This window comes from Lipotes vexillifer, unplaced genomic scaffold (genome assembly GCF_000442215.2).
Source record: "Lipotes vexillifer unplaced genomic scaffold, Lipotes_vexillifer_v1.1 scaffold588, whole genome shotgun sequence".
Lineage (NCBI taxonomy): Eukaryota > Metazoa > Chordata > Mammalia > Artiodactyla > Lipotidae > Lipotes > Lipotes vexillifer.
The window spans coordinates 873,545-890,223 of NW_006778148.1; the positions used below are offsets into that span (position 1 = coordinate 873,545).

A 16,679-nucleotide genomic window follows, 5' to 3' on the forward strand; every position below is an offset into this window, starting at 1 on the left:
TTTTTTTTTTTTTCCTTTCTGCGGCACGCGGGCCCCTCACTGCCGTGGCCCCTCCCGTCGCGGAGCACAGGCTCCGGACGCGCAGGCTCAGGAGCCCAGCCGCTCCACGGCATGTGGGATCCTCCCGGACCGGGGCACGAACCCGCGTCCCCTGCATCGGCAGGCGGACTCCCAACCACTGTGCCACCAGGGAAGCCCAGAGCCAGGGCATTTTAAATAGAAGAGAGTGGACAGAGGCCCGAGGGTTAGAGGGTGGGGGGGAGTCTGGACCAGTCAGGAGTTATAGGAGGCTTAGCGTGGCTGCAGTCTGAGGGAACAGGAGAAAGCTTGCTCAGAGATGATCATGCCGGGGTTAAGAGCAGAATCAGAAAACCTGGGTCTGAATCCTGGTTCTGCCACTTACCGGCTATGTGACTTCGGTGAAGTCTTAGGCTCTTTGATCCTTAGTTTCCTGTGTGGAAAATGGGGAGTAAAAAAGTACCTACATGGAGGTGTGCTCTGAAGAGCAAGTAGGGTGACACATGGGGAGGTGCTAAGGTAATGCCTGCAGTGAGCACGGCGCCGACGTCAGCTGTTACCGCCACGAGCACGGCTAACAGCCTGCCCTCGGAGTGCTGGCAGCTTTCAGCGTGCTGTGAGGCCCTGTGCGAAGCCCTTACATGTGGTGACTCAGTTACTACTCCCGGCCACACATATGAGGAAACTGAGGCACAGAGGAGTGAAGAGCCTGGCTCAAGGTTGTGGGGTCAGCGACCCCACAAGAGTATGGGGTACTCTTGAGTAAACGGAAGAGCCTCACTCCGATGTGCCCCCCTCTGCCTCCAGGCTGTGCCCTTGACCATTGGTCCCCGTGCCTCCGTGTTCCTCATCCCTCAGCAGGCGTGCTGGCCTCATGGCCTGAGAGTGCCGGCTGGGTTGCTGTCCGCACAGCCCTGCTGGCCTCCTTGGGAGGCTTCCGGACTTTCCCAACACCCGTCGCCAGAGCTCGGCGCCCTGTTTCTTGCCTCTGTCTTTAATTTCTACCCACTGTTTGCTCTGTGAAGGCAAAGTAGGTAGGTTTGCACCGCCCATTATTTAGTAGAAGACTAAACGGGCCCATTTCATCCCAGTGATGTTTAATCTGCACCCTAGATGTTGACAGATTTACCTGCCCAAAATGCAGGAGATAATTGGAATGTCACAATCATAAATGCCAGATGAAATCTCGTTCTCTTTTGTATTCTCTGAGTGCTCCAGCCGAAGCGCCGTATTTGCATAGTAAGGGTGGAAAAAACAAATGGTGTCTCCTCTCACTGGTGCTTTTTTGTGCACGCAGATAAACAGAAGGAGAATGAGAAATTGCGCGAGTCCCTCTCCAGGAAGACCGCCGGCCTGGAGCACCTTCAGCGGGAGTTCGCCTGTGTGAGGGCGGAGAACGACAGACTGCAGAGGGAGGTGGACGAGAAGCAGAGTCAGAACCAGCGGCTGCTCCGGGAGGTCTGTCACAGCCGCAGTGAGCTGAGCAGGTAGGGGTCAGGGTGCCCCGGGCCTGCCAGCCCTGCCCGGTGCCTGGGGACAGACACTAAGCACACAACACGTGGCACGTCAGGTGGGAATAAAATACGAGGGGCGAAGTCATCTAAGGAAGGGGGACAGGGCCTGGGGGCGGATTGCTTGTTTTATCCAGGGTGGTTCAGGGCCGGCATCTCTGAAAGGATGCCATCTGAGCGGCCACCTGGAGGCTGTGAGGGTGTGAGCTCTGCAGATCCTGGGGGAAGATCCTTTTCCTTGGAAAGGGTCAGGGCCCCGAGGCGGGGTGTCCTTGGCCTGTGCAGGGCGGAGCCGGGGCTCAGTGCAGCTGGAGGAGAGGCCGAGGTAGAGGAGGGCACGGAGGGGACTGGAGGCCGAGTCCCGCAGGACCCCGAGGCCTGGTGAGGACCTCGGGTTTTCGCGCCGAGTGACTCAGGAAGCCACGGGAATCTCTGCACAGAGGCGTGCGGGAGTCTGCCTTAGGCTTTGAGCGCATCACGCTGACTGCCCTCTGCAGTCCCCCGGAGACTCCCACCCATCTCGTCCCACGTGTTTCGGCGGTTCCGTCAGCACTCCGGACGCCCCACACCTTTAGTTCCTGACCTCGCCCTCGCTTCCCCAGGGTGGTGCGGTGATTTGCGGGGTCACTGTCTTCGCCATCACACAGCGCTGGCTTCTCTCCTGCGCTGTGCACCCCTGGGTGCGACATAACCTTTTTGAGCTTCACTTCCTCATATCCGTGAATTGGGGATTAGAGAGCACATACTTTCTAGGGTGTCTGTGAAGATGACGTGAGACCACGTCTGTAAAGGGCTGGGCCTGGAGAGCCCTCGGGAGCAGAGCTGTGAGGGGTGCTCCTCCCCACGCTGTCAGTCTTGTCCACACTCTCTGGCTGATGGTGGAATTGCCTGCTCTGTGGGTCAGGTAAGCCCTGCGTGAGAATAACCTCTCCTCCCGTGGCGCCGGGGCCTTCCCAGGGTGCAGGAGGAGGTGAAGGTGAGAGAGCAGCTGCTCACGCAGAACGACAAGCTACTGCAGTCCCTCCGGGCGGAGCTGAAGGTGTACGAGAAGCTGGATGAAGAGCACAGGAGGCCGCAAGGTACTGGGCGCTCTGACCCGGACGGCGGGCTGCCCGCTTTCCTGAAACGCTGTCCTGAAACCCCAAGCTTGCCTCCAGGGTGGAGTAGATCGATGCTGAGGCAGGCTTTCTGGGCCACCCTTCTTCTCAAGTGGCAGCGGGAAACATGGAAGGACTTAGGCTCAGGAGTCCGGTGAGCGGCGGTCTGGTTTCCCACGGCCTCGCGTCCCAGTGTGTGTCTTCCACCGGTCACCTCATCCCTTTGGGCCTGCTCCTTCCTCTGTAAAACATGTCTACTAATCTCTGTTGTGTACAGTTGTGAAAATTAAATGAAACCATTTATTAAGAGCGTCCTAGCACAGTACCTGGCACGTAGTAGACACTCAAGAAATCACTTTTATGATAATTTTCCTGCTAGTGTATGTTTTTTTTTTTTTTTTTTTTTTTTTTTTTCCTGCCCATTCATTCAGCAGATAATTATGGAGCACCTACTACGTGCTGAACGTTGCTCTAGAGATGGTTGCTGGCCCTGGGCCTCGCTGTATCCTAGAGAGATACCAGATCAGAGCGACTTGACTGTAAACTCTTAATGTTTTAGAATCAGTTTTGAGGTGTGGTGGGGTTTTTTTCTTTTTTTCGCAACTGATTTTCCAGATGGTTTCTCCCTATTGAAAGTTTATCTAGAAAAGGGTCACCTCTCAGCTCTCATTTTCTCCTCAGGTTGCTTTTCTTATTCTTGCTGTTGTGTCTTTTAAATATACCGTGGCTCTTAAAATCAGCCCTTTCATTATATAATTCCAGCCCCAATAGATTTTATTACTACTAGACATAATTTCAGGGTTTGGTGTGCAATTTGTTAGGCATTTATGGCCAGAAGCGAAAGTTAATTTCCAGCTCTTATTTAGCCTGTGGAATAGCAGCAATTAAGTCTGCGAGTATTTTTGTTTTTCAGGTCGAGTTGTTATGTTCCGTGGTACCTAGGTCTTAGGCAGGGGAGGGTGGTGATGGCAGCGGATGGAAAGCACCGTCACTTGTCTTCGATGGCTGACCCTCTGGCGGTTGACAGTGTCGAGGCTTCCCTTTGCTTGTGTTTGCAGAGACCGGGGCAGAGGCATCGGGAGAAGGCTGGAGGGGGCAGGACCCTTTTGGCCACCTGCATGGCCTCCTGACAGAGATCCAGGCTCTGCGGGCGCAGCTGGAAAGGAGCATCGAAACCAACAGCACGCTGCAGAGCAGGCTGGAGGAGCAGCTGGCACAGGGCGGGGAGAAGGCCCAGGAGGCAGAGCTCACTTCGGCTCTCCAGACTCTGTCTGTCCCCGAGCGGCCCCAGCAGCTGGACAAGCCTGGTACTGCCCTGCCTCGCCTCACTGTTTGAAATGCAGCCCTGCACGTCTGTGTGGCACGTGTGAGCTTCTGAATCCCGCCCTTGCCCCATGGAGGTGTCCTCTCACTGACAGCAGATGCGCCGTGTACCCTGGGAGCTTGGGACCTGACCGCTGAGTAGCTGTCACCTTTGGCAAAACGGTGTCATCTGTGGGGCCTGCTGATTCTCAGGGCAGTGGGTTTTGGGCTTCCAGCCGCCCTTATCGCCTCCAGTCCTGCTGTCTGCCACCCCCTTAGTCCTGTCCACATGACCTACTGCTGAAAATCTTTTTCAGTCCCTCTTAACTGCCTTTAAAAGAGAATCTTCACCTCTTCCCCGGGTTGTCAGTGTCTCAGGATCTCAAAAGCTTCCCGGCAGGTTTGAAAACTGGTTCAGTTTGGCGTTTACCTCTGGGTTTATTGTCTAGCCCTGCAGAGGCTGTGTAGGGAGCAGAAAGAGGACAGACTGGGCCTCGTCTGCCCGACTCCTGCATAGGGCCGGGCGTAAACCGGCAGGTGGCCAGGCTCAAATCAGTCAGCCAGGCCATCGTCTTTGCTCTTTGGATGAAGGAACTAAAACCCAGAGAGGGTACTGGACTTGCCCAAAGTGGCACAGCAAGTAGGTGGCAGAGCTGGAGCTAGAAATCATTTCCAGCTCCGGGTGCAGTGCTGTGTCTGAAGTGCCACCTGGCCTTCAGGAGCCCTGGTGTCTGGGGGTCACCATCCCAGCGCCCAGGTGGATGGGCGTGCGCATCCAGGGGACAAGGAGTGCCAACAGACTTTATAAACAAGTAGTGTAGAAAAGTTTGGACTTACCTTTACTTAGATTGGGAATTACATCTGTCGCCTTTGATTTAAAAAATTACAATCTCTCAAAGAGCACCCAGTCACCCAGCTCTGGAACTTACGGTGACTCGCTCGTGGGTTTCTCCTTGGTAAGGATTTTAAAATTTGAACCAAAAAGATGATGTGACGATATGAAAAAGAAAACAAATCCTTCATGGTTACAGAATAATAATTTTTTGCTTTGTGTGTGTCTCTTCATTTGGTAATCAAATGTAGGCGTGAATTTATAATGTTCAAATTGGTTTTTGTGCCATTCTGTGTCCTTTCTTTGTTTTTGCCCAACATTACATCATAAATGTTTCCCCTTGTTTCATGCGGGCTTCCTAATTATTGTTTTCAGATGATTGTCAGTCACCAAACCATTACCCTGATGATTATTAAAGTGGTCTCTGATTTGGAGCTTTAATAAACATCAGCGTTAACACGCTTTTTCTGTTAAACAGTATTCTTAGGATAAAATCCTGCAAGGGGAACCTCACAGGGTTGGGAAGGGGCCCTACTGCCGCCTTCTGCACAGGGGATACATCAGTGGGCCTTGCCGTATTTAAATAAGGGTCTGCTCTGCTCCTGGCCCTTCTTAGGGCTTTGAGGAGATGGGACCAAGGAGGTTGTCGGTGTGAGCTAGGGAGATTGAAGCAGGGAGAACAGTTCAGTGATTGGGGCGCCCAGGAAGGAGCTTTGGGGCAGTTGAAGTGAGGCCGTTGAACAGCCTTTGCCTATTTTTGAAATTTGTCCAGGGTCAGCCCTGGGGCCGGGGTGGGGGGCGGTCTCCAAAGAGGCATCTAGGAGAATGTGCTCAAAATTCACAGCGCCGCCTCCGTGGAGAAGTTTTGCAGTTTCCTCAAGTGAAGATTAGAATTACACAGTAGGCAGCAGCATTTCTTCCTTTGCACAGGACTTTTCAGGGCGATATTTAAATGCAGCTGCCTGAAAGTTGTGGCCTAAAGACTGCTGTTTTTGCAGGAAGTGACGGCTCTGGGGCCAGCTCCACAGAGCTGACCCCCGGGCGCCTTGGCCTCAGAGTTGCAGTGCACTCTTTGGAGGGGCCTGGGTGGGGAGCAAGCTGGGCAGGACACCTTGAGGCCTGGACACAGTCCTCTCTCTGCCACGGACACTCAGGGTGATGCTAGGCAGATCACTTCTTGTCTCTGCCCATTGGTCTCCTTTTCCAGGAACCCTGAATTACAGTGCCATCCTGCCCCCGAGCTACTGAGAGTTCAGATGTGAAAGTGCTTTCCTGAATTACAGAGTGTGGCCCATCATCTCGTTCCGCACATGACTGGTTTTGCCACCTTACATTGTTTCGAACGCATCACCTCCCAAATCCTACTTCGGGTCACTCTTCTGTCTTATGTGGGTTACTGCAGCCGCCTCCAGCCTTACTCCTCCAGCCCAAAACAGGTCTCAGCCTGACATTGTCCCGCCTGACATCCCCCACTTCATGCTCCCTGAATGTGTCACGAGGGCTCCCTCCTCTGTGCCTTGGCATCTGCTCCTTCCTCTGCCTACATTTCTGTCCCTCCTCGGGTTACCCCCTCACTTGAGCTCCCACAGCCCCCGTGCCTCCCTCCCTTAGCCCTGACCCCTGAGGGGAAACAGCGTGTTTATTTGTCTGGACAAGAGGGTCCTTCCGGGGAGGCAGCCGGGCCTGCTCACTCTGTATCCCCCGTGTCCCGCGCAGGGCCTGGCGGGAGAGATGCCCAGTGAGGATCTGAATGAATGCTTGTGTGTGTCTGGTGTTTCACTGTGTTTTCATTCAGTTCTCTCTCAAATGCTGATGAGAGTGAAACTCAAACGTTTGTTGGTTTATCTCCCTTATTTTGCATTTTGTAGATGGTGACAAGTGTCCCGTGGCAGCTGGCAATTCATATGATCTGTTTGATTCCACCCCAGCAGTGCCACCAAGACCAGGTACAAAGCTAAAGTCTGGGTAGCTATGGCACAGCTGCGTTTGGCAGTGGGACTTTTTAAATTGGAGGAAAGGGGGGGTCCCTGGTCCCAACTCAGCAGGGTACTTGGCAGGATTTGGGGGTTTGTGTTCTCAGCATTTCTAGCTGGCAATCTCGTTCTCCAAGCCCAGGTGTTACCAACCTTAGCGACATCATTGGTTTCGCTCCCTGTTGCCCTGGATTAAAGTGTGACTGCCTTATCGTGGCTTTCAAGGCCCTGCAGCATCCAGCCCGAGTGGGCCCATCCAGCCACACCCCTCTGCCCTCCTGGTGCCACACGAATGGGTCAAACCATCCTGCAGTTGGGCCTGCACTTCCCTATCACTGGGACTGTGCAGCGTGGCCCCCGCCTTTGCCAGACCGACTTTGCCCGCTTCTGTGCCAGTGAAAATCCTGCTGCTTCCCGAAGACTCATCCTGAATGCAAACTGCCCAGGGAAATGTCTTTCCTGATGGCCCTGGTCCGAATTATCCATCCGTGCTTCTGTTGATCCAAAGGTAGAAAGCGGCAGGCTTTTACCTCTGTGTAGCATAATTCTTGCTACCCATTCAGCCCGGCGCAATTGTTGCTTCTTCTAGGAAGCCGTCCCTGATCTCCCTTCCCGCGCAGAGGCTTGATTATTCTGTCCGCTGAGCTCCGGCTCTTTGTCGTCATGCTGTTACACCTCCCACATGGCATCTGTGTTCCGATTAGACCACGGGCCCCTGAAGCGCAGGTCCAGGCTTGATTCGTCTGTGTGAATCAGGGCTCTTCTGCAGAGCTGGTGCCTGATGAGTGTTGGTTGGATTGAAATGAGCTTCTCCCACAGGATGAATAAGCCTACGGCGGGTAATACACAGACTGAGGTCCTGGCTCCAGGCCTCTTTCCCCTCGGGGCTGTGTCAGGTGGCATTTGGGCCTGAGGGCTCTTAGCCCTCCTGGCTGGCTAGACATTGAACGCAGCTCATCGAATGCAGGGTGCCGCCCCAGGTAGGTCTGACATCTTCCTTCTCGTTCTGTAGCTTCAGAGACCGCTCCACTCTCTGGAAATGACATGGACACCCTCTCCTGCGACAGTGGCACCTCGATCACCAGCACCTCAAACGTGTCCCGCCTGGTCCCTGGCCACCGCCTGTGGGCCAGCAAGAGTGGCTGCCACGTCCTGGGCCTGATTGAGGACTACGGTGCCTTGTGCGAGCAGATTGGCCGGGGCCAGAAGCTCCTCGCCGAGATGGACATTCAGATCCAAGAGGCTCCCAGCCCCACGAGTCAAGAGCTGGCAACAAAGGTAACCTGAGCGACGGAGCTGGAGGGAGAGGGACGCACAGGGGCGCAGGAGGTGGAAGGTGTTGGTCGAGGGCAGTGGGGGCGAGGGGCTCACGAGTCCTCAGTAAGGCCCTGGGAAGAGGGGCCAGGGAGCATCGTGCATGAAACTCGTGAGGTCAGGTCCGGGCTGCGAGGCTGCTTGTTGTTCTGCGGGAGGGACACCTGCTGAGGTTTGTGCCTGTGTGACCGCGGTCGCTTCGCTGGGCTCCGCTGCACTGCCCCTCCACGGCCTGTCCAGTCTCTCGTCCATCCCTCTATCCTTCAGTCCTGCAGTGTGTCCATCCCTTCTCCCACCCAGTCACCTGTCCGTCACCCTCCCGGCCTCCGTGCTCAGGCTGTGGGGCTGCTGTGGTGAACAGGGTGCCTGAGGTCCTGGTCCTCACGCAGTGTGTGGTCTGGTCCACCACGCTGCCATCTGTGATGCGCTTGCCACCGCGAGCTGTCCTGCAGCCGCCTCAGGATGGTTGGCGGCCGCTGTTTCTTCTTGCACAGGACCTTTTAGGACCGTATTTTCTTTCGTCCCAGAGCAGCCTTTACAGTGGGTGATGTCATTCCCACTGAGCAGGTGCTGAGGGAAAGTAGCTCAGAGCGGTCGGATTTGAACCCAGGTCTCTGTCCGCCAAGGTGCTCTCTTTCTCCGTCATCCTGCTCCCTGAAGAGTGTTGCAGGTCACCCCCCTCACCTGTGCGGGCACCTCCGCCTCCCGCCGGCGCCATGCAGACTCCAGGGGAAACATTTGGGTCGCGTCGCGTGCCGTTGGCGTCGTTCACCTTCCGGAGAGGCTCCATGGCTGCGGGGACCCTCTTCTTGGCATAGTAAATGGAGTGAACTCAGGCGGCCATTAATCATGCTTATTGACCAGGCTAAAGTCACCACCGAAGTTCTCTCATAATCTATAAGTCACCGTCTTTAAGAACTATGAATTGGTGTCGCCCGGCAGCAGGCTCTTGCTTGGCGTGTGGAGCACAGGCCCTGCGGTCTGGGGGTTTATGCTGCCCGTTAAAGCCGGCTCATCCATAATCTTTTTCCAGACTGCACGTAACAGCCTTCTCATCCCCCCACACAGCATCCACACTCGGCGCCCCTGAGCAGCTTCGTCACCGGTGTCGGCGCAGCCAGGCTGACCCTGGATGAGGCCTCGAGGTTACTGACACTCCTCTGGAGGGTCTCACTGCCCACCAGTGGCCAGTGCACGCTCCACTGTGAACAGGTGGGTGGTGGCACATGGGTGCAGAGGCTCGAGGGTGCCGCTGGGGCCTGTGTCTCAGGCTTCTGCACGTCCAGCCCGGGACCTGGCCTCCAGCAGGTGTGCCCTCAGTTTGGGGAATGTGGCGGGGGGCAGGGAGGGCGCCATGTTGGTTGAGTGACATGTCCGACACCGCGCTGGCTGCTCCAAGCCAGTTTCAGACCTGATCCCCTGGGGCCCTGCAAGCTTGGCCTGCCGCCTGGACCCGACCGTGTCCCCAGCGCCAGCCCATCTTTGTTGAGGGAAACCCTGTCCATGTTCTACATGTGAGGAAACTGAGGTTCGGGGAGTGAGGCACATACTCAAGGGTACAGAGCTGGCTTTGAAGGCACAAGTGTTGAATCCCAAGGACAGGCTTTGATTTATAGGCTTTAAGTCCCAGGTTTTCCTCATGGACTAGGTCATTCCATTCTGCTCAGAATGCCTTTCATTTCTAAGACCTTTCTCTGGACTGTCTGATCCCTTTCGATAGCTTTCAGCATCCTATTTTAGTGGGGTTTGTAAATCTATTTTAAGTACTTAGAAACTACTTTTTTTTTTTTTTTTAAACCAAACAAAATCATTTATTACAAAACCATTGAAATCTCCCTTAAAAGCTAGACGTTGCAGTCACTTGAACATGACTGAATGAGCAGTTGCTCCCATCTCCATCTGCATCCCCATCTGTCATGGCACAGATCAGGCGTCAGGCAGAGCAGAGCCTGTCCCCCGGGTCTGTGTGTGTGGGAAACATGTCGTATTATGACAAGGTGAGCACCTGCTCTGATAATCAGGGAAAGCTCCCTGGAAGAAGGAGCCTGCTTGTTAAGGAAGAGTTAGAGCTCTTTGCTTGGTGGCCTGATAGATATTTCCCCCTTTATCTCACCTATAAATTTTTGCCAGAGGCCATGAGGAAGGCAGAAGGGAAATGTGCGTTCCACGTCGTCACTCATCTAGTTCACCCCTCTGGCAGCTCTCAGATCTCCCAACCATGGCAAACAAGTAGCAGGGAAGCAGCCCCCTCACCTCGGAAGGTTCTGCTGAGCCTGTGCTTAGGTTTCTGTCTTGGGATCCTGGGGAGAAAGTTTGGTGCCGTGAGCTCGGGGAGGTACACGAGCAGTCATCGTGCAGGGAAATCCGTACACGGAGTGGAAGACGGCGTGTTGGAGAGGAAGGGCGGCCCACTGGGTTCCGGCCCCACTGGCCTTGCCTTTCCTCCTAACCCACCAAGCTCTCTTCCATCTTGAGCCCAGAAGACACAGGTGCTGCCTCCTGGCCGACTGGCTCCTTCTCACCTCTCAGGTCTCAGCTTAAATGTTACTTCAAGGTCAGAGAGGGTTCCCGGTCACTTTATCATAGCATCCTCTTCTGCTTCATCCTAGCCCTTATCACAAGTTATAATTACACACTTGTCTGTTTAATGTCTGTGCCCCTCTGTTTTCCATGAGGGGCCACGTCTATTTTGTTCATATTTTTGAATGAATGAATGAGTAATTTCCTCTCATCCTCCCAAACTGGTACTTGCCCATATGATTTTTGTTTTGTTTTGTTTTGTTTCCCATATGATTTTTAAAGCATGTGTCTGAACTAAACATTTCACCCTTGATGCAGTGTTTTTGACCTCAGTACATAGTAATGTCTGTTAAATAGATGGAATGCAGTTCTTATTTCTATTATGTGAGTGTGTATAAATACAATTTAGAGTCACACTGATCTCCCCCGCTAGCAAATTAGTCTAGGGACTGGTCAGTGCTTGTGATGATTTGCCCCTTATTTCCGAGGGTTTCTCGGGTAATTGATTATGCTCACTTTAGCATCACCGAATTTTAGAGCCAGAAAAAGGACCTTGGAGATGCTTTGATATGGCTGCTGGTGTACACAGACCCCTGTGTGGTGTTAAATTGCCTCTAGCCACTCTTCTGTCCCTGTCTGTGTTTCATACAGTGCCTTTTTCTTGGTGTGGAATCTGTGCAAAGCAGATTTCCAAGTTTCCACCAGCAGCTCCAGTGGTTTTTTGCTACCTGGTGTTTTCTCTGAGTGTCATTAAATTGCCTTTTGCATCTCCTACAGCCAGTCCCTGGGACTACTCTGGAAAGTGTATATCATATATATCAGTTTATCTAAGAAAGTTGTGGGGAGAGATACAAATATGTACACATACTCATTTATAAAAATGTTTTTAAGTGGAAGGATAAACAGTCACAGAACAGTCTACATGTAGGGGTGGGAAGGAAGAGGTCGGAAGGACAGGGATAGAGGGTAGACTTCTCTGAATTGACCTTGTTTCATAAATTTGACTTTGAAACTGTATAAATGCTTTACATAATTATAAATAAAAATAAATCCAAGTGGGGAAAAAAGCAATTTTAAAAAATTCGTAACAGGATGAAACAAACCAACTTTCCTGTGTATAGTATCGGAGGCATAACCACACAAAGAGGGAACATTTCAGGAATTCCCTGGCGGTCCAGTGGTTAGGACTCCGTACTTCCGCTGCAGGTGGCACAGTTTCGATCCCTGGTCGGGGAACTAAGATCCTGCAAGCCGCAAGGCATGGCCAAAAAAAGAAAAAAAAGGAGGAAACATTTCAATGACTAAAACACAATAATTTGACTATGTATTCCTAGTGGGCAAAAAGAACTGCCAACAGTTTTTTTAACTGTTTTCAGTGATTATATTGTTAGTAATGATATTTGTATGTATGTTTTGGAATTATTAACATTTATCATAGGATAAAACAAATAACTTATTATGCTGAAATTTTTACTGTCAGGGAAGAGATACAAATAAAAAAATCAAAGAAGTAAAAATCCTGTAATCCCTAATATGAATTGGAAATACCAGTATGAACTCATGATGTATTTTCTGTTTTAAAAATTAACTAGTTCTTTTTACTTAAAAGGCTCTAAAAATGTCCAGTCCAGTGCCAGTGAGCACCTCTGGTGCCAAATTATGCTTTCTAAATACCTTTTCTTACTAAAAGGAACTAGGACTCCTTGGAGAAATGGCTTGATTCTAGGTCTGGGGCAGGAAATGTACAGTATGAGCTTAGAACATCTTTTCATCCTAAGAAAAGAGAGAGAAAAGAGGGAACGAAACTTGCAGATTTACAGTGGTTCTCAGATTATGGTCCCTGGACTGTTAGAACCAGCATCATCTGGACACTTGGAAAGGCAGGTTTTCAGGCTTCACCCCAGACCCACTGAATCAGAAAGTCTGGCAGTGGCCCCAGTGGTCTGTTTTTTACAAGTCTTCTTGGTAGCTCTGAGACCCACTGGATTAAAAGGAACTGGAGACATTAACAGTCAAATGCAAAACGTGGCGTTTATTTGGATGCTGAATCAAACCAGTTGTTTAAAAAAAAAATTATAAAATTATGATGCAATCCGGGCAATGTATCTACTGACATCTAGTCGGTGATACTAAGCAGTCATTCTCATCATTTTAGATGTGATAATGACCTTGTGGGTTTTGTTTGTTTTTTTTTTTTTTTAAAGAATCTTTTTCTTCTAGAGCTATGTACTAAAATATTTTACGGATGAAATATGATTGGCTTCTAGGATTGATTTTAAAAATAATTTTAGGGTGAGGATGGGCAGGGATATAGATGAAACAAGTTTGGCCATGATTTGATAGCTGCTGAAACTGGTGGTTCATTATCTTACTCTTTCTACTTTTGTAAATGTTTGAGATTTTTCATTTGACAAAACAAAACAACCAACCAAAAAAAAAAACCGTTCCAGAAGTGGGGCAGCACACTCATGAGTAAGTCCCAGCTCTGAGCTCAGCTCTGTGGCCCTGAGGAAGAGTTGCTCTGTTGCGCTCCTGCTGGGTGTCAGGTACTCTGCTATACACTCAGCAACTCCTTTTATCCCTTATGGGGAGCCTTCAGAGGGTTAAGTAGTATTATTCCCATTTTCTGGAAGTAAGAACTGAAACTCTGTCGCTCTATCATCTTAGCAGCTAGAAGCATCGGAGCTGGGCTCTGGAGCCCTGCTGTTTTTACCATGGTGTCTTCACCCTGTAACAATGAAGATTTTAGTTCAGAGGAACAGCAGACACATAAATAATTAAAATTCCTTGTCCGCAGTGCCGGATAGAATTCAGGGTGTTTTGAGAGCACAGGTGAACCCACCACTTGACAGATGGTCTCACAGCACCTACTCCGTGGCGGACGCTGGGGGTCAGAGGGAAGAATTGAGTTCTGCCCTCAGGGAGCCTGTAGTCTAGGAGGGGAAGCAAACAAGTGAATGACCAGTTACAATCAGCCATGAAACGGGCAACGTTAGAGGAAGCACTGGGCACGATGGGCGCCCAAAGGAGCAGTAACCAACCTAGACTCCTGGTAGAGAAGGGTCTGAAGGAGACCTGGAGGGGGTCATGCCTGAGCTGACTTTAGAAAGAGCAGTAGAGGTTAGCCAGGCGAGGTGAGCAATAATCATTCTCCCTGTCTTCAGGCATCCTCTCATCTGAGTCTCACTGTACTGCAGTGTGACGAGAGGGTCAGGCATCATCCCTGTTTCACAGATGTGGACCTAAGGCTCTGAATGTAGAGTGACTTTGTCCCAGAATGTGTGGCCTACAAAGCCACCACCAGAACACAAGTCTCTGGGCTCTCAGCTTGAGGAAGAATCAAAGAAAACCTTATGTTTAAATTAGGATCTGTTTTGGAAGCACAGTTGAAGTCCTTGTAGCCGGCACAATTGGTTAATCTTAAAAGTAGGTTAAAGTAGGGAATCAAAAAATGATACATACCTTAAACATTTCAGTTTAACTTAAAACAGTTAAATGTACATTCATTTGCCACTCTTTTGATGTAGGGCCAGGGCCTTTTCTTTGAATATGGGTCTGCTGATTGAAGTTCCACATCTTCTTTCTTTCATAAACTGTATCCATAATGTATGTCTGTCACTTCCAATTTCCGTTTCTTTAAGATGAAGAAAAAAACTTAGGCACTTGCAAGGCAATTTGAATATAGAATCCTTCTAGACTGTGTTCCTCCCACATCTTTTATTCACCCACACCTAATTTGCCAGAAATGTGGTTTTTTTAGTGACTCGTCTTTATCAAGTGTTTCCTGAAACATATGTTAGTTTTCATTCAACCGGTTCTCTCTTTTCATACACATATTTCATAGGTTTACTTAATACTCAATTAAATCATATAACTGATTACACGTACAACAGCCATAAACAAGTTTGGGGGACAAACTAAAGTGGCTCTTCGTAAGCTGACAGCCCAACATCTCCCCTCTTGGGAGCAGAGGTATTTCAGTGTAGCACAGGGTGGCCTGTGCCGGGGTATCTCACAGTCCAGGTATTTTAGGAGAAAGGGAGTGTCCTTAACCCCGTGAGCTAGTTCAGTGGAGATTGGTTAAGACACAGCCGCGATGGTGTTCACGTTTTCACTTCAGGGGTCTGGGGACTCTGGTTTTGCCACCCACCCACTCTCCTCACCTCTGGAAAATCAAAACAGGTTCTCCTAATAGATCGTACTCCCCTAATAATACCTTTATATTCTCTTTGTGTGATAGCTAGTGGGGACCCTGCTGTCAAAGCACAAGAAGCTCAGCTCAGTGCTCTGTGATGACACAGGTGGGTGGGAGGGAGGGAGGCCCAAGAGGGAGGGGATATAGGTATACATACAGCTGATTCACTTCATTGTACAGCAGACACTAATACAACGTTGTAAAGCAGTTGTACTCCAATTAAAAACAAAAAGATTTAAGCATTAAAAAAAATACCAGCATTGTAGTTTTCGGGGAAAAAAAATCCCTCAATGCTGATAAATTAAGAAAATGATTATTCCAGATCCCATCTCTCAGAACTAAAACACTATAAACGTTTTCGTGATGTCTCTCGCATCAAATAGTTTAGACATCTTGATATACACACCTGTGGATAGAAATATAGGTGTTCAATTTTATGGAACAGGAGTGCGTGGCGCACGGTAGCTGTTCTGGGCACTTTTGTCACTAATTATGATCATCTTTCAATGTCAATAAATGAAGTTCTACATCATTTTTAATAGCTGCAAAATCATTCCATAGTACGTAAGTACCGTAGTTGAGTTATCTAAATCCCCATTGAAACAAATCAGGTGGTTTTTTTTTTTTGTCCTGCTGTGAGCGGTGCTGAGGTGAACATCCTGGAGCGCAGGCGTCTTCTGGTGCCTGTGTTACCATTCCTTGGGGTAGATGCCCAAGTGTAGAATTGCTGGGTCAGGGGGTTGAGCACGTTTTACATTCTGCTGCATCTCGCCGGGCGTGGTTCCACGTGGGCTGTGCCAGTTCACAGCTCCACCAGCAGTCGTGAGAGGGCTTTGCCCACACCCTCACCGCCATCTGACCAGCAGAGCAAGCCTAGAAAACTAGGCTCCTAGTTTTTATTCAAATACCTTTGTTTGTAAGGTTGAGCACTTTTTATGTGGTTTTGTAATTCTTTCTCTATGATCTGACGTTTATATTCTTTGTTCATTTTTCTAATTCCCTTTCTCTTTAGACTGGAGAGTTGAAGGCAGAGATCAGCAAACTACACAAAAAATTGTTTGAACAGGAAAAGAGGTTGCAAAACACCATGAAGCTGTTGCAGCTGAGCAGGAACCAGGAGAAAGTCATCTTTGATCAGCGTGAGTAGTTGCGGGGTGGCTACCACGGCTGACCACTGCCTGCCTCTGAGGACTAAACACCCAGCTCTGGGTTGTCCTCACACCTCGTGTTTATGGGTTTCCTTTCATACTTCACGCATCCTGACCCGCCCAGACAGATGAATTCACTTAACAGACCTCTGTGGAGGGGCCGCTCGGTGCCAGGGACTGTCACCTCCTTGGGGAGACAGGTGTGTGGCGAGGGGCTCGGGGAGCACTGAGGTGGGACGGGGAGGGGGTCACTCTGTCCTGGGAGGTGCCTTCTTGGACGAAGAGACACCTGACCTGAGTCTTCAAGGAGGAGTCGATGTTGGTCAGGGGGACAGGGGACAGCGTGGGCAAGGGCAGAGGGACAAGGAGTGAGACTGCCTGTGAGGAAAGCCGACAGCAGCTCACGTTGCTGGAGTTGGAGCTGCCCGTGGCAGGTGGGGGTGGGAGGGACCTGGGGCACCGGGGCTGCCGCGTGAGAGGCCTCGGGTGGGAGCCGCTCCAAGCGGACTGTCCATCTGCGTCGAGAAGGGCTTCCTGGCGGCCGGTCCAGGCAGGTGAGGAGGGCCTATGGCCGGGCGGTGGGATCCAGAGGAGGGCACCGATTTGCGAAAGACACTCCTGGACAGACACGGAAATGCAAGGCCGGAGACATCCAATAACGCTTGTAAGGTGGCCCCAGCCCTGGCCCGGGGGCTTCAGAGGCGCAACCCCCCTGCCCGCTTTCAGCCCCCGGCACCCGTGCCCTCGTGCGCGCGGCGGAGCCTCCTAG

The 16,679-nt window shown here is 51.0% G+C and overlaps 1 protein-coding gene across 2 annotated transcripts in view; it reads left to right on the top strand.

Moving 5' to 3' along the window:
- The window catches only part of CDK5RAP2 (CDK5 regulatory subunit associated protein 2), a 186,840-nt gene that overhangs the window by 166,620 nt on the left and 3,541 nt on the right, over nucleotides 1-16,679 (top strand). Inside the window, exons 30-36 of one of the 2 annotated variants that reach the window (XM_007451495.1) lie at nucleotides 1,316-1,505; nucleotides 2,487-2,608; nucleotides 3,697-3,933; nucleotides 6,629-6,706; nucleotides 7,746-8,011; nucleotides 9,116-9,266; nucleotides 15,782-15,901. In XM_007451495.1, coding sequence (XP_007451557.1) covers nucleotides 1,316-1,505; nucleotides 2,487-2,608; nucleotides 3,697-3,933; nucleotides 6,629-6,706; nucleotides 7,746-8,011; nucleotides 9,116-9,266; nucleotides 15,782-15,901 — 1,164 coding nt within the window. The remainder of the gene's footprint in view (nucleotides 1-1,315; nucleotides 1,506-2,486; nucleotides 2,609-3,696; nucleotides 3,934-6,628; nucleotides 6,707-7,745; nucleotides 8,012-9,115; nucleotides 9,267-15,781; nucleotides 15,902-16,679) is intronic. The other variant, XM_007451496.1, reaches the window with a different exon arrangement.